Here is a 17,070-nt window from a genome sequence, read left to right as displayed (position 1 = left end):
CGGCTCGAGAGCCTCATGGGAGTTGTAGTTCACCCTCGAGGCCGCGCGTGCCTCCGCCTCCGCGGCGCCAGTCTCCCCGCCCGCCAGGCAGGTAATGGGCGCACTGGAGGCTCTGGAGGCGGGAAGCGGGATGAGGGCAGGGATGCTCGGGGCCGCAAGCACGGAGCCGAACCTGCGGGCGAGCGGAGAGGAGCCTGGGGTCGCTCTGCGCTCGTGGACTGGTGGCGGGACACGGCGGGGCAGCTCCCCAGTCCCTCCGAGCCTCGGTGGCGGCGTCTGCAGAATTGGGCAGACATTGTCCCGGCGTCGCGGTGTGGACTGAGCCCGTACAAAGGGGCCGCTTCCAGTTAACGCTCAGCGCGGGGCGCCCGCTCTCTTTTCCGGGGCCTGTCCGCTAACGGGTCCGGAAGAGCTGGTCGGACCTGGACGCCTATCTAGCTACTGCGGGCGCCGCAGTCCGAAACGGGCCCCGGCATCGGGGGCCGTGAGGGAGCCGCCCTCTGCTCCGCGCCTTCAGGTCGAGGCCTCCGAGAGGCGAGGTCCGCGGTCCTCAGCCTTCTCGATTCTGAGACCGGAGGAAACGGCGTCCGGTGACCGCGCTGGCGGAGGCGCCGTTTATTTTGGCTCCTCCGAGGCACCGTAGACGGACTCCGGCGCGTCCCTAGCAACAGTTAGCGCGGGCGTCTCCTCGCGGGTTCCCTGGGTCCCCGCCCACAGGCGCCGGCGGTTGGCCTCTGGGACCTGTCGATCGGCGCCGTCGCTCTGCCATTGGCTGGTGGCGCTAGAGGCGCGGATTGGCGCCCTCCCGGCGCGTTGAGAGCTCGGCGGGTGACTGGGCGATCTCAGGTGAGCCACCCGCGTGGGAGCATCGCCCCGCGCCCCACGTTGTCCCACTGCTTTCCCCGCGCGGCCCGCTTGCCGCCCTGTGGCTGTTCGCGCCTGGCCGGTCCCGCCCCTCAGCGCCGCTCAGGGTCTCGGCCTGGGCCTGGTCCCACCCGGCGCTCGGTCCTTGCCCGCCGAGGAACTGTGCGCGCCTGTCCCACCCCTGGAAGGGGCCAGGAGGAGGCTCGCGGAGCTTGACACCCAGGAGCCCCTCAGTGGACGTGTGTGCGGAGAGCCGTGAGCTGTAGCACCTCATCCATGCTGCCCGACGTCCCCACTGCACACCTGGGCTTTGTCTTTAACCTCCTCGCAAGGGTTTCTTTCCCTAGACAAGGACTGTGGCCTTGCGGTGCGGTCTTATGCTTTCTGTCCCCTTACCTTCTACATTTGGCAAAGTAAACCTATGTTGATTCTGTGTCTCACTTTCTCTTGCGGGTTCCCCTCTGTGTCTTCCTGCTGTTGCTTTCTGGTCAGTTAAGTCGCTCAGTCGTGTCCGACTCTTCGCGCCCCCATGAATCGCAGCACGCCAGGCCTCCCTGTCCATCACAAACTCCCGGAGTTCACTCAGACTCACGTCCATCGAGTCAGTAATGCCATCCAGCCATCTCATCCTCTGTCGTCCCCTTCTCCTGCCCCCAATCCCTCCCAGCATCAGAGTCTTTTCCAATGAGTCAACTCTTCACATGAGGTGGCCAAAGTACTGGAGTTTCAGCTTCAGCATCATTCCTTCCAAAGAAATCCCAGGGCTGATGTCCTTCAGAATGCACTGGATGGATCTCCTTGCAGTCCAAGGGACTCTCAAGAGTCTTCTCCAGCACCACAGTTCAAAAGCATCAATTCTTTGGCGCTCAGCTTTCTTCACAGTCCAACTCTCACATCCATACATGACCACAGGAAAAACCATAGCCTTGACTAGATGGACTTTTGTTGGCAAAGTAATGTCTCTGCTTCTGAATATGCTATCTAGGTTGGTCATAACTTTTCTTCCAAGGAGTAAGCGTCTTTTAATTTCATGGCTGCAGTCACTATCTGCAGTGATTTTGGAGCCCCCAAAAATAAAGTCTGACACTGTTTCCACTGTTTCCCCATCTATTTCCCATGAGGTGATGAGACCATATGCCATGATCTTAGTTTTCTGAATGTTGAGCTTTAAGCCAACTTTTTCTTTTTTTTTTTTTTTTAAGCCAACTTTTTCACTCTCCACTTTCACTTTCATCAAAAGGCTTCTTAGTTCTTCACTTTCTGCCATAAGGGTGGTGTCATCTGCATATCTGAGATTATTGATATTTCTCCCGCAATCTTGATTCCAGTTTGTGTTTCTTCCAGTCCAGCGTTTCTCATGATGTACTCTGCATATAAATTAAATAAGTAGGGTGACAATATCCAGCCTTGACGTTCTCCTTTTCCTATTTGGAACCAGTCTGTTGTTCCATGTCCAGTTCTAACTGTTGCTTCCTGACCTGCATACAGATTTCTCAAGAGGCAGGTCAGGTGGTCTAGTATTCCCATCTCTTGAAGAATTTTCCACAGTTTATTGCTTTAAGACATAATTTCTTGCGTGAATGACTGTGACTCTCCCCTTCCCCCTGTTGGTCAGGTTACTTCAAAGCAGGCTTTGAAAGTCAGTCTTTGGGGTAAGAGCCATAACTGCCGGCAGCAACAGGAGGCCCTGGGAGTTAGCCCAGTTTCTCCAGACCCGTCTTGATGGGTGGACCCCTCCCCAGGGGCCCTGTGGGACTCATTGCAGCTCTGCCTGAAAGGCTTCCTCACTCTGCTTTGCTGGCTCAACTCTGCTGGTGCCTCCTCCTGGACGCCTGTGCTGACCTCTCAGGTCTGAGAGGCGCCCTTGACTCACACACTCCATCTCAGCAGCGTCGCCCTGGATACGCTGGAGGGGGCCTGGACGCAAGAAACAGTCTCAGGATAGACCCCACACCTGACATCGAGAGGAAGACAGGTGTTAGGGTAGGGTCTCCTGTGGCTCAAAATGACATCTTGTCATTTTCAGTGCTGCCCGCCAGCCTGTTAGCCTCATGCTCTACTGCTCTGCTTGTACAGCAGTGGTGGGAGCAATTGGAACCAACTGTCTCCTAGCGTTTGTTCTCCTGGGAGAAAGCCAGTTGCTTCCAGACGTTCACCTGTAAGAGCAAGGAGTACTTTTCCAGAAGCTCCCTGCAAACCTCTCCTTCTGTTTGATTGGGGGTGGGGAGCGTCACTCACACTTTCTGGAATCAAGACCAGCACCAGGAGCAGGGTTACTCTGAGGCACCATAAGATGCTGTCTGCGTCCAGCTTCCCGTGGCTTCTGCTCAGAGGGGATGCAAAACAGAATAATCATACACCGCCTCCCCCCGCCCCCCCACCGCCCTTAAAAACCACCCCACCTATTCCAAAAACCTTGGCCTGGATTTGCAGGCATTTCTGATTAGAGTTTGAGTCAAACTTGAACAGGTGAGAAAGGAAGTGATCTAAGGACATGTGAAGCTGGGCTCTGTGCCCTCAGGAGCCACCCTGGGGCTGTGGCCCCGATGTGCTGTGTGAGGCTGAGCTGGCTCCACAGACTGTGCTCAGGACAGAAGGTGCGAACGGAGAAGAGGTGGTTTTTTCTGAGGCCACTTCTTGGTTTATCAAGTTTTGACACTTTTTACTTTCTCAGTTCAGTTTAGTTCAGTCACTCAGTCGTGTCCGACTCTTTGTGACCCCATGAATCGCAGCACGCCAGGCCTCCCTGTCCATCACCAACTCCCGAAGCTTACTCAAACCCACATCCATTGACTCGGTGATGCCATCCAACATCTCATCCTCTGTCGTCCCCTTGTCCTCCTGCCCCCAATCCCTCCCAGCATCAGGGTCTTTTCAGTGAGTCAGCTCTTCCCATCAGGAAGTAAAACATAAAACATTCTGTGCCCTCTCCCCTCCCTTCATTTCCTTCTCTCCTGTCCCCGGTTTTCCTCATTTTTACAAAGTAAGCTTTTATAACATTTGCAACGTATGCTGAAGAGTTTTATTTATTTACTTATTTGTTTATTTACTGTCTTTTACAAAGTAAAGCTCTATAACATTTACAGTGTCTGAAGTCATAATCAAGTCTGCTGGGCTTTGTCTATATTCCGGTTGTAGAAGTGGAAAACTAAAACATGACCATGTCGTCGTCAGTTATTGTAGGAATAATTAGAACACTGAGATGCCGAAAGAAGGACATCTCAAGCTGTGACGTTTAGATGTTGCCCCTGGGAGAGCAACACCTTCTAACAGTTTATTACTTCGCTTCTTTCTTGCTTCCTGTTCATTATTTGGTTCATGGTCAGCTGTTACTGGTTAGGATCCCATGAGCTATGTAAACATGCACACGTAAAATATCTCAGTTTTTCACTGTATACTAGTTGATTGATTCGCAATATCAGTCACAAATCAAAACAGTAAAGTGGACATGTTTAAGCCACCACCCGAATTAGGACGTGGAAGACCCTGCGCCCTCGTTCCCCTCCTCCTTGCAGCTCAGAGGACCCTCGGAAGACACCTCAGCCTGATGTTTGGGTTTGTCATGTAAGTGTGTATCCCTAAACTGCGTGGATGAGGGGATGTTACACAGAAGGAATCCTATTGACGATAGTCTTCTGTAACTTGGTTTTTTTTCACATATGTTACTAAGATTTGGAGAAGGCAATGGCACCCCACTCCAGTACTCTTGCCTGGCAAATCCCATGGACAGAGGAGCCTAGTGGGCTGCAGACCATGGGGTTGCTAAGAGTCGGACACGACTGAGCGACTTCACTTTCACTTTTCACTTTTATGCATTGGAGAAGGAAGTGGCAGCCCACTCCAGTGTTCTTGCCTGGAGAATCCCAGGGATGGCGGAGCCTGGTGGGCTGCCTTCTATGGGGTCGCACAGAGTCGGACACGACTGAAGCGACTTAGCAGCAGCACCTAAGATTTATCCCTGTGTGTATAGAATTTATTTTCACTCTATAATTCATAGCACAAATGTACCAGGATTTTAAGTCTGTTTTCTAATTGAGGAATGCTTAGGTTTTTATTTTTTCTTTTGCCATTATGAACCATACTGCCCTGAACATTCTTGAGTGTGACTTGCTACCTGTGTGCAAAGATTTCTGTAGGATGTAAATCTTAACAGTGGAAAGTACTGTCAGAAAAGGTGAACATTGGATTTTTTTTCTAAAGAGATTATATTAATTTGTTAGTGTTCCCATTGATTCACATCTTTATCAACATTTGGTATTAGAGTTTTTAGAACTTTTAATTTTTGCTGATTTCAGTTCAGTAGCTCAGTTGTGTCTGACTCTTTGTGACCCCATGGACTGCAGCACGCCAGGCCTCCCTGTCCATCACTAACTCCTGGAGCTTACTCAAACTCATGTCCATCGAGTCAGTGATGCCATCCAGCCATCTCATCCTCTGTCGTTCCCTTCTCCTGCCTTCAATCTTTCCCAGCATCAGGGTCTTTTCCAGTGAGTCAGCTCTTCACTTCAGGTGGCCAGAGTATTGGAGCTTCAGCTTCAGCATCAGTGCTTCCAATGAATCCAGGACTGATCCCCTTCAGGATGGACTGGTTGGATCTCCTTGCAGTCCAGGGGACTCTCAAGAGTCTTCTCCAACTCTACAGTCCAAAAGCATCAATTCTTTAGCACTCAGCTTTCTTTATGGTCCACCTCTGACATCCATATGTGACCACTGGAAAAACCATAGCCTTGACTAGACGGACCTTTGTTGGCAAAGTAGTGTCTCTGCTTTTGAATATGCTGTCTAGGTTGGTCATGACTTTCCTTCCAAGGAGCAAGCGTCTTTTAATTTCATGGCTGCAGTCACCATCTGCAGTGATTTTGGAGCCCCAAAAATAGTCTGTCACTGTTTCCATTGTCTCACCATCTGTTTGCCATGAAGTGATGGGACCAGATGCCATGATCTTAGTTTTCTGAATGTTGAGTTTTAAGCCAACTCTTTCACTCTCCTCTTTCATTTTCATCAAGAGGCTCTTTAGTTCCTCTTCACTTTCTGCCATAAGGGTGGTGTCATCTGCATGTCTGAGGTTATTGATATTTCTCCCGGCAATCTTGATTCCAGCTTGTGCTTCATCCAGTCCAGCATTTCTCATGATGTACTCTGCATATAAGTTAAATAATCAGGATGACAATATACAGCCTTGATGTACTCCTTTCCTAATTTTGAAAAGTCTGTTGTTCCATGTCCAGTTCTAACTGTTGCTTCCTGACCTGCATACAGATTTCTCAGAAGGCACATCGGGTGGTCTGGTATTCCCATCCCTTGAAGAATTTTCCACAGTTTGTTATGATCTACACAGTCAAAGGCTTTGTCAGAGTCAATAAAGCAGATGTTTTTTTGGAACTCTCTCACTTTTTTGATGATCCAATGGATGTTGGCAATTTGATCTCAGTTCCTCTGCCTCTTCTAAATTTAGCTTGAAGCTTTAGAAGTTCACGGTTCACATACCGTTGAAGCCTGGCTTGGAGAATTTTGAGCATTACTCTACTAGTGTGTGAGATGAGTGCAATTGTGCGGTAGTTTGAGCATTCTTTGGCATTGCCTTTCTTTGAGATTGGAATGAAAGCTGACCTTTTCCAGTCCTGTGGCCACTGCTGAGTTTTCTATATTTGCTGATTTAGTAGGTGTAAAGTAGTCATGGTTATGCAAATGTCATGATTAAGCTTCTTGTCATAGGTTTACAGGATATTCTCCTGAGAAATTTTTTTCCTGTCTTTTGCCTATTTTTCTTTTCTTATGCCTTTTTTAAAGGTGAGGTATAGTTGACTTGCAGCATTGGTTTCGGTGTACATCGTATGGGTTTGACGTTTACGTACATTAGGGGCCATCTCCACAGGGAGTCTGGTCGCCACCTGTCGCCTCTCAGCACCGTTGCTGTGTTGCCGTGTGCTTCCGGGACCTAGAGCTCTGCTCCTTGTGCCGTTGTTTTCTCCAGTGAGTCCTCTGCTCTGCCTCTCTGCTCTTGCTGCGACCTCTCTAACTTGAATGTTGCCGTGCTTGATGTTGTCCCGGCGGTCCCTGAGGCTGTTCTCATTTTCCTCGATTCTGGTGTATTCTTCCTGTCCAGCTTGGGCGGTTCTGCTACTCAGCCTTCCAGGTCTTTGGTCTGTTCCTCTATCATCTGATCTGTTTGATTCCTCCCAGTGCATTTCTTTGTCTGTTGTATTCTCCAGTTCTGATTGGTTCTTTTACATATTTTTCACTCTTAGTAGATGTTCTCACTGTGTCCATCCCTTTGCCCTCCTGAATCCTGTGAGCATCTTTATGGTCATGATCTTGAACTCTTGGGCTTCCCTGGTGGCTTAGATGGTAAAGAATCTGCCTGTAATGCAGGAGAGCCAGGTTCAATATTCGGATCAGGAAGATCCCCTGGAGAAGGGAATGGCAACCCGCTCCAGTATTCTTACCTGGAGAATTCCATGCACAGAGGAGTCTGGGGCTATAGTCCCTGGGGTCACAAAGAGTTGGACACGACTAAGTGACTAACACTTTGGACTCTTTTATCAGGTGGATTGTGTGTGTGTTTGGTTACTCGTGCCTGACTCTTTGCGACCCCATGGACTGTACTCCACTAGTCTCCTCTGTCCATAGGATTCTCCAGGCAAGAATACTGGAGCAGGTTGCCATTTCCACCTCCAGGGGATCCTCCTGATCCGGGGATTGAACCCAAGTCTCCTGTGTTCGCAGGTGGATTCTTTACCACTGAGCCACCTGGGTGGATTATTCATCTTTGTTTTGTTAAGTTCTTTCTCTGAGGTTTTCCATCGTTCTTTCATTTGGAACATATTCTTCCATCGCTTCATCTTGCTAACTTTCATTTTTTCATACTAGGTAGGTTGGTTATGTCTCCCAGCCTCGGAGAAGTGGCCTTGTGTGAACAATGTCCCGTGGGGTCCTGTGGGGCCCAACAGCATGCCCCGCCCTGGCAGCAGGACCTGAGGCTTCAGGGCTCTTTCCTGTGTGGGTGGCGTGCAGCGTTCTGTTGCACTGGGCCGGCTGCTGTGGGTCTGCTGGTGTGTAGGACTGGACCCAGCCCAGCTGCCTGGGAGGCCTTGCCTCGTGGCGTTGTGGGCACACTGGTGGGCTGGGCAGAACCCCTGGTGCTACTAGGGTAGAGGGGGGGGGTTCCAGGGTTGTGCCCATGAGCCCTGGTGTCAGCCTGAGGATCAAGATCACAGAAATGATTGCAGCCAGCATCCCAGTCCCCAGGGGAAGCCCTGCTGCCGCCTGCTTCTCTGGGAGCCTCTCTGGGACCCAGACATGGTCCGGCCCAGGCTCCTCTGGGACCACGGTCTCTGTGCTGGAGTTCAGAGTGTGTGAGAGTCTGTGCACAGCCTCTAAGAGCACAGTCTCTGTTTCCTGTAACCCTAGCTGCCAGCTCTTGGTTCTGGACGCCCAGATGGTAATGCAGAAGTGGGGTGCAGGCTCTAGGGGCACGGCGCCCTGGCCCTGGAGGCCCCTGGCTGGGCCCCCCACCCGTGGGTCTGTACTGCAGCGTCCTTCCTGGCCCCTTCCCACTCCGCTCAGGTTCCCCCCTTCCCTTCTCTCTTTCCCACCCCTTCCTCTTTGTTCCGACGGTCCTCGCATCATAGGTTCTGACCCCAGACGGCCGTTTGGGACTGAGGTGAAGGACGAGCTAGCTAAGCTGCCTGTGTCCTTGCCTGGCAGACGCTGGTCAGTTTCCTTGGTGTTTCGGTGGACAGCCGTCCCGCTGGCTCTCTAGCTCCTCATGGAGGACGGGGGTTCGATGGCCTCCACAGAGGACTACCAGGGCCCGGGCGGGAGCCCCTCCCTGTCAGTGCCCCCGGAGGGCCACGCCGCGCCTGCCGCCTCGGAGCCCGGCAGGTCTGGGTCCTCAGCCCACAGACACTTGAGCAGGAGGACCGGGCTGTCGAAGCTCTGCCAGAGCCGTATTGCACTGTCGGGTAAGCAGCCTCTCTCCGCTGGCCGGGTGGCGCCTGTGCAGGACGGGGCCACGTGGGCCTCCTCGCTTGGCGACTCTGCTCTGACAGGAAGAGGGGAAGGCCTGCTGTGACTCCTGAGCAGACGAGACACTCTCCTCGTCCAAGCCGGGCTGGGATCGGCCTGCAGGGCCCAGATCCAGCCAGGGGAGAGCATTGCTCTGCCAGGGCAGCTCCTTGTGGGAGGGTCCCCGTGGGGGGCAGCAGGTGGGAGTTGGCTGGAGCTGGAGGAGCGGGCTGGGGGGAGGGAGGTGCAAAAAGCAGAGGAGGACCTGGAGGGGCTGGGTGAGAACGTCCCGCTTGCTGGAGTGGACTTTCTGGAGTGATGGTAAACGACCCTGCGGCCGGGGGCCCTGGAGGGCAGTGGGACAGCAGGGAGCTCAGCGCTCATGCTGCTGTGTGGGGGTCTTGACGGACCCCGGGGGGCGCTGGATGCACGTCCAAGTGCTCTTCAACGCTGTAGTCCCCTCGTCCTCGGGCCCCCTGCGGGAGCAGGAGGCGGGGCTGGGTGGGGTCTCACTTGTCCCTTCGTCCTCGGGCCCCCTGCGGGAGCTCGAGGCGGGGCAGGTGGGGTCTCATGCGTCCCTCCGCTTTCCAGAGGAGAGGTGGAGCTCCTACTGCCTGACGTCACTGGCCGCCCAAAGCATCTGCACAAGCAAGTTGCACTGCTCGGCCACGCCTGGGCAGGCGGACCGCACGGGGTCCCTGGGCAGCACGTCCTGCTGCTCCCTGCTGCGGGGCTTGTCCCCAGGGTGGTCCACGCCGCTGCTCCCGGCCCCCGTGTGCAACCCCAACAAGGCCGTGTTCACCGTGGATGCCAAGACCGCAGAGGTGCGTGCTTCGGGGTGTGACCCAGCCGCGCGCCTGGGGTCTGCAGCCTCAGCTTACGGCCTCAGACGGGCGCCCAGGTGTGTCAGTACAGTTAGGAGAAAGGCTGCATCTGCCTCTGCAGTGGCGAGAGCGATGACTTTGGAGACCTCAGTATGAATCTGTCTGGACAGATCGAGTCCTCCCATCGATGCAGAGACTCGAGAGGGGGTAGTGCGTCATGTAATCTCATTTGCCGAGCGTGGAGAGCCAGGATTTAAAGCAAATGCATTTGCAGGATGCGTGTTTGTGTGCGCAGAGCTGAGGCTTTCAGATGGGTGGGCGTGGGGCTGGCCCGCACCTCCGCGCCCATCTTGCTGGGGGAAGCCGGCCTGGCTGCAGTCTCCGTACTGCCTGCCGCACTGCCAGCAGCGGTTTCTGTTTCTCTGGGATGGAGGAGCCGGGGTGGCTCTGCCGAGAGTGCCGACGGCGGGGTGGGGAGTGAGGCCTGCGCCGCCTTCCCCTCGGCTGTTCCAGGGGGCGGAGGAGCTGCTGGTGACACAGGGCCCTCCTCTCTGTGACCGCAGATCCTGGTGGCCAACGACAGGGCCTGCCGGCTCCTGGGCCACAGCAGCCATGACCTCATCGGCCAGAAGCTCACGCAGTTCTTCCTGAAGCCGGACCCCGACGTGGTGCAGGCCCTCAGCGAGGAGCACGTGGAGGCTGACGGGCACGCCGCCGTCGCGTTCGGCACCGTGGTGAGTGCGGGCCTCTGGGCTGCCGGTGCTCGCAGTCGGCCGTCTCACCCTCGGCCCTGGTGTAGGAGGCAGCTGGGAAGGGGTGGGCGTCGGGGAGGCCACGTCAGTGGGGACGCTGTGCCTTCCTGGTGCTCCTGGAGGAGGAGCGCACTGCAAGCCTGCAGGGCCCAGGCCAGGCTCCGGGGAGCTGCAGTTCTGTCGTCTCCCTCTCCATCTCCATGCCCCGCTGTCTGGTGGTGTTGGGGGCTGGCATGGCTGCAAGGGCTCCCTGGAGCTTTGGGCTCTCCCGTGTGTGTATCCAGGCTGGACGTTAACAGGCTGCATGTTAACCTGCGTGTTAAATGCTGAGCCCTGAGCCTCAGGCCCTGAAACAAGTTAGATAGGACCACGTACACGCAGAAAATAACCCGTGCGCGGGACGAGCGCCAAGAAGGAAATGTAGACACTCAGCATGTGGGGGTGTCTCTTTGAGAAGCCTGGCTGCCACATTCCCCTCGCTTTATTACCGTGAAGTGGGGTATGAGAACACGTACTCTTCTGATAGGCCGCTCACTCAGAGGCCGTACAGTCAGGCGTCGGAGGCCTTGTTTGCGCTTTGCTTAGTTTCTGTCTGGGAGGTGGGTGAGCAGCAGGCAGGCGTGCCCGCGGGCCGGGCTCGGGCCGCTCTGAGCCCCTCTGTGCCCAGGTGGACGTTGTGAGCCGCAGCGGGGAGAGGACCCCGGTCTCCGTGTGGATGAAGCGGGTGAAGCAGGAGTGCAGCCTCTGCTGCGTGGTCGTCCTGGAGCCCGTGGAGCGGGTCTCGGCCTGGGTGGCGTTCCGGAGCGACGTGAGTCACGCTTGGGTCCCCAGCTGTGCGTCCCTGTACCACTCGGGGCCCGCCCCCCCCCGGCACGTCAGCACGTGGTGTTCCCCGGGGCCTTCGGGCAGGAAGAGGGCCTGGGGCCTGGAGGGTGTGCCCGCTGCCCTCCTGGTAGCTGCACTTGGGCAGGGCATCCGGCCTCCCTGGCCTCTGTTCCCTCACCTATACACGTGGGATACGAGCCCGGCCCCCCAGCGGATGGTCTTAACACTTGGGTAAAGTCATACATCGCCCCCGGGTGGTGGCCGGCGCGGGGTGCCGGGTGTGTGTGTGGTCCGTGAGCCTCCAGCGTGAGCCGGGCTTCTGTGGGTGCCTGGGGGAACACGCGTTTGGGAACGTCTAGCGTTCTGAGGGTGGCTGCACTTCCAAGGGTGGGGCGGGGGGAGCACCCATAGCCTTGCCTTCAGCTGGAAGGCACGGAGGCTCAGTGAGGTTTAAAGCTGAAGCGCAGGAAACGTGGGTCACAAGGCTGACACCGGCTTTTCCTCCCAGGGCACCGTGACATCCTGCGACGGGCTCTTCGCACACCTGCATGGCTTCGCGTCTGGGGAGGAGGTGGTTGGGCAGCGCATCACAGACCTCATCCCTTCCCTGCAGCTCCCCGCTCCTGGCGAGCACGTCCCCACGGTAGGTCCTCAGGGCAGGACCCGGGCCACTGGCGCTGCCTGGCTGAGGCTGGGCCCTGTGGCCGCTGGAGTCTCTCTGTCTTGTGTCGGTCGAGTTCTTAGACTCAGCTTCATGAGCTGACGGCAGGGGTGTCTGCACTGCAGTCGTGACCGAGGCTCCGAGCTTCTGCGGCGCCCGCCTGGCCACCCCTGTCCCCGGTCCCGTTCCTGGAGCTCCTGCTGGGGCCTCTTTATTGAGAGGTCTGGGGGCTTGAGGAGCAGGAGTGACTGGTGGGTGTTGTCTCCCGCCCAAGTCAGGACTGCGGGTCAGGTGGTGGCGGTCGCTCGGCAGCTCTAGGGGGCAGTGGAGGTTCGGGCGGGGGTGGTTCTCTTCTCAGGTGGACCCCCCAGTTCCCAGGGGCCCTGTTTCACAACTAGCGCACGGCCTTCTCATAGAGATCGCGCTGCCAGGATTCACTGGATGTAGCAATCAGCGGCCTGCAGGGTCAGACAGAAAGGGGTGGTCAAGCTGGGGTGAGGTCGGCTCTGCTGCTGCAGGAGATAGACCCTGCCAGGGCGTCGTGGGCTCTCCCTGGCTGTCCTCTGGCTTCTGGCTGAGAGCCGGGCCCTCCCGGGAGGTGGGGTACTAGCTTCAGTCCCTCTACGTCGATGGAAGCCTCCCCTCCCGCATCGTCCTCTCTTTATGCTCCTTGCTCTGTCCTCAGACAGCGGGCCTCCTGAAGCCCGACGCTGTGGGGCTCAGCTGGCGCAACCACTGTGGGGACTGTTCGGCAGCCTCTTATGCTTAACTCTGGCGGGCTGGCATAAGTCCTTTTGGACATGCTACGTCGCTTCAGTCGTGTCCTACTTTTCGCCACTCTGTGGACTGTAGCCGCCAGGCTTCTCTGTCCATGGGATTCTCCAGGCAGGAATACTGGAGTGGGTTGCCATGCACTCCTCCAGGGGGTCTTCCGACCCAGGGATCGAACCCACGTCTCTTCTGGCTCCTGCATTGGCAGGCAGGTTCCCAGCGCCGCCTGGGAAGCCCTTGCTTAACTCTGAACGTAAGCACGCTTGTGTCCCACCCCAGGCACACATCCAGAGGAGGTGAGCGTGCCAGGAGGCGCGTGTCTGTGTGTGCCAGGAGGCGCGCGCGCGCGTGTGCACCAGTAGGCGTGTGCAGGCACGCTCCCAGCAGCTCCGTGCTGGATCCACCTGCCACCTCTGCCGCAAAAGAGGCTGTGCCCTCTTTCCTCAGGGCTCACCGGGGCCCGGGGTCTTACCAGGGGAAGCCTGGGGTCTTGATTCCGCCCCTGGTCAGGATGCGGGGCTGGTGCAGGGAGCTCCCCCATGTTCGGGCCTCGGGCCTCTGCAGATCTTGCGGGGAACCCTTAAAAAGGAGGCAGGCAGCACTGGGAGAGGGGTAGACACAGGCCTGGGGACCGGCCGTCTCTAGAGCAGCAAGGAGCTGACCAGGAAAGCCTGTTACACACTGCTCTTGTGGGATTTGCTCAGGAGAGCAGACAGGTTCTGAGCATTTAAAGCAGAGAAACACGATGGAGGACTTGGCTGTGTGGATGATGGGGGCCGTGGAGGCAGAGCGGAGATGGACAGACCACCTGGAGGCCAGCAGTCTGGGGAGCCCCCGCCCCCCGCCTGCAGAGGCGGGTGCTGGGGCCTGGTGGTCCAGGTGGGGAGTGGGCAGGCACTCGCTTCCTGCAGGGTTGGGAGAGGGGCCAGGCTGGTCCTGGCGCGTGGCTGGATGGCCCGTGTGCACCGTGTTCGGGTTGTTCTGGAGTGGGAAGCGGCCGTGCTGGCTTGGGTCCCAGCCCAGCCACGGCTCTTGGTCAGGCCTCTGCCATGCCTAGGGTTGGGGTGGGGTGGTGGGGAGATGAGGCAGGAAGAGCAGGGTGGAGGGTGGGTGTCCCGGGGGCGCCCGCCGAGCAGCAAAGCCTCACAGCTTGGGCCACCGGAGGTGCCGCGGTGGGCACAGTGGCGTGTCTTTCTTTCAGCACCTCAAGATTCAGAGATCCGTCGGAAGAGCCAGGGATGGAGCCACCTTCCCTGTGAGCCTGAAGCTGAAGTCCCAGCCGGGCAGCGAGGAGGCTACAGATGGCGAGGCGGCCCCTGGCGGGGGCTACTCAGCATCCATCTGGGTGTTCTCCACCATCAGTGGGCTCATCACGCTCCTGCCGGACGGGACCATCTACGGCATCAACCACAGCTTTGCCCTCATGCTGTTTGGTTACGGAAAGGCTGAGCTCCTGGGCAAGGTGGGCTGGGGGCCGGGCGTGACCCCCTCAGGCCTGTGCGCCCTGCCTGCTGCTGCAGTGGCCGGCTTCCCTGGGGACTTGGGCCCAGAGAGCGGGACCTCTGCCTTGGCCCCACGCCCCACCTGTGCCCGTTTGTCTGGACCTCCGACAGAGCCCTTGCGTGCCTGGTGCCCCCCAGGAGAGGGAAGGGGCTCTGCCCAAAAGCCTGTCCCACACGAGGTCTGGCCTGAGTTCCTGCAGGGTGGTGTCACAGCCTGCATGCCTCCTCCCACCATCCGGGGGTGGCGGTGGGTCGGCTCGGAGGGGGCGTCTCTGTAACCTCTTTCTTGGGCTGGGCTGGGCTCTGCGGGTAGGCGAGCCTGTCAGGCCACCTGAGGGGGCCTCCCTGGTGGTCTCGGTGGTCCTCCAGGGCTTCTGGGGAGGGGCATGGGCCCCCACTTGGTGGAGGGGTGGTTCACACTGGAGGGAAAGGCTGCTGTATGTATGCTGTGTCACTCGGCACCTGAGCAGCCCCTGCCCCTGGCCCCACGCCTGGCTGGCCCGGCTCTTGAGGTGGGTGCTGGCCTGGGCTCCCCATGCCTTCCACTGAGCACCTCGATGCCCATGGGCAGCCATCGCCTCTCGCCACCCTTGCTGGGGCCAGCACTGCACGCCAGCCAGCCAGCCAGAACTTTAAGCAGAGCCTCAAAAGAGATCCTTCCCTGTTTTCTAATAGAAATGCTAGTTTGAATTAAATGAAACAGTTCAATTGAAGTCAGCGACCACATAGTTGGAGTACTTTCTGGACAAGGGCATCCCACAGGAACGTGGGGACACCGAGTCCTTGCAGGGAGTCCGTGAATGCAGGCTGCTTAGGGTTTGCTAAGGGAAAGAGGAACTAGTTACGATTTCCATGGTGGGCGTTGGGGGTGCTCGGACCTGCCGAGAGGAGCCTGACCCGGGGCCGTCCTGGACACCATCCGGGCCTGCTCGCATCCTGACCCGGAGTCGTCCCGGACCCTGTCCGGGCCTGCTCACGTCCTAACCTGGGGGCGTTCTGGACCTGCTCACGTCCTGACCCGGGGCCGTCCTGGACCCCGTCCGGGCCTGCTTGCATCCTGACCCGGGGTCGTTCGGACCCTGTCCGGGCCTGCTCGCGTCCTGACCTGGGGTTGTTCTGACCCCGTCCGGGCCTGCTCGCGTCCTGACCCGGGGTCGTTCTGATCCCGTCCGGGCCTTGCATCCTGACCTGGGGTCGTTCTGACCCCGTCCGGGCCTGCTCGCGTCCTCTGCTCTCTGCCCAGGCGGGGCCTTGCCGAGTTCTGAAGCACCCTTTGTCCCTAGAACATCACCTTCCTGATTCCCGGTTTCTACCACCACATGGACCTTGCCTACGACAGCTCCTTCCCTCTGCGGGACCTGGCCAGCTGCCTGGACGCTGGCAGCCAGAGTGGGCCTGGGGTCAGCACGGGGGACGAGCCTGCGGGCACAGCCCAGGGTGAGAACACCCCCTCCTCCTCCTGGGCCACCCTCTGCACGGGAGAGGAGCTGGAGCTGGGGGTGGGCGTGGGCGTGATGGGGGCAGTGGTGGCGTGGGGACCCTGCTCTGTGGACTTGGTGGTCTTCTCTGTCTCTTGTGGGCCTTCCACGTCCCCAGGGGATGGGGCGCTTGCGTGGATCTCACGGCTGTGTTGGTGCAGAGCGCAGGACGGGAGATGCCCAAGTGAGTCACGTGTGCCTGCGCCCGGCGGCACAGCTGGTTGGCAGTCTTGCTGTGCGAGTAAGTGACGCAGCTTTCTGTAAGCAGCCGAAGGCGGGACTGACGTCAGGTCCATCCCTGAGGCAGCAGTCTTGTAGGATTTGTTTAGTTTTGTCTATTCCTAGTGTTTTTTTTTTTTTTTTTCCTCTAATTTACTTACTTATTTTTAGCTGTGCAGGGTCTTTGTCGCTGGGCAGGCTTTTCTCTAGCTGTGGAGAGCGGAGGCGCCTCTCTAGTCAAGGTGGAGGGCTTCTCGCTGCAGTGGCCTCTGCTGGGGAGCAGTGGCTCTCGGGTGCCTGGGCTCCAGTGGCTGAGGCTCGTGGCTCTGGCTGCGGCTCGCGGGATCTAGATCGCAGGCTCAGCAGCGGTGGTGCCCGGCCTCACCGCCCTCGGCACGCGGGCTCATCCCAGACCAGGGACTGAGTCTGCGTCTCTTACACGGGCAGACGGATTCCTTACCCTGAGCCACGAGGGAGGCCTTCCAGTGCTTTTAACTGAACATTTAGGATGACTCCAATAAAAGCCCCGAGTCCACACCGTGACGCCGTGAGACCGTGTGAGGGGCGCGGTGCGGGGCTTCTGCAGGTGGAGCCCCGGGAAGCAGAGGCCCAGCGGAGGCTCCGGCAGCCTCCAGGGAGCTCACTTCCACTCCAGGAGGCTCGACCAGGCGCCCTGGTGTCGGCTCGGGGGCCCTCCCAGGCTGGCGCCCTGGGTGCTGTCACCTGAGGGCGAGTCTGTGGAAAGACCTGGACTTGGAGGAAACACCAGTGGATTTAATACAGTCAGGGAGGGGAAATGTGACTGTGGTGTCGACGGGACGTGAGTGCTCCCTGTCAGATGGTGTGTGTCAGGCCTTAGGTGTGACTGTGTGAGTCTGATGGGACGTGAGCTCTCCCCGTCAGGTGTGTTTGTCGTGCTCGGGTGGTGTTGGGGTGTCTCCCTGTCAGGTGTGTTTGTCGTGCTCGGGTGGTGTTGGGGTGTCTCCCCGTCAGATGGTGTTTGTCGTGCTCGGGTGGTGTTGGGGTGTCTCCCCGTCAGATGGTGTTTGTCGTGCTCGGGTGGTGTTGGGGTGTCTCCCCGTCAGGTGTGTTTGTCGTGCTCGGGTGGTGTTGGGGTGTCTCCCTGTCAGATGGTGTTTGTCGTGCTCGGGTGGTGTTGGGGTGTCT

At 57.8% G+C, this 17,070-nt stretch overlaps 1 protein-coding gene across 7 annotated transcripts in view; it reads left to right on the top strand.

Moving 5' to 3' along the window:
* Positions 1–46: 46 nt before the first annotated feature.
* Positions 47–17,070, top strand: part of PASK (PAS domain containing serine/threonine kinase) — a 34,988-nt gene continuing 17,964 nt past the window's right edge. For 4 of the 7 annotated variants that reach the window (XR_003510475.1, XM_027538171.1, XM_027538168.1 and 1 more), the window contains exons 1-7: positions 7,566–8,828; positions 9,463–9,695; positions 10,259–10,429; positions 11,115–11,255; positions 11,781–11,915; positions 13,906–14,166; positions 15,490–15,643. Coding sequence is in view for 6 of the 7 variants with exons in the window: in XM_027538171.1 (XP_027393972.1) it covers positions 8,633–8,828; positions 9,463–9,695; positions 10,259–10,429; positions 11,115–11,255; positions 11,781–11,915; positions 13,906–14,166; positions 15,490–15,643 (1,291 nt within the window). In the remaining variant the exon portion in view is untranslated. Of the gene's footprint in view, positions 847–7,565; positions 8,829–9,462; positions 9,696–10,258; positions 10,430–11,114; positions 11,256–11,780; positions 11,916–13,905; positions 14,167–15,489; positions 15,644–17,070 lie in introns of those variants that run through there. The other 3 variants (XM_027538169.1, XM_027538170.1, XM_027538167.1) reach the window with 3 other exon arrangements.

This window comes from Bos indicus x Bos taurus, chromosome 3 (assembly GCF_003369695.1).
Source record: "Bos indicus x Bos taurus breed Angus x Brahman F1 hybrid chromosome 3, Bos_hybrid_MaternalHap_v2.0, whole genome shotgun sequence".
Lineage (NCBI taxonomy): Eukaryota > Metazoa > Chordata > Mammalia > Artiodactyla > Bovidae > Bos > Bos indicus x Bos taurus.
The sequence above is the reverse complement of the archived record's forward strand: the minus strand, read 5'-3'. Positions and strand labels throughout refer to the sequence as shown.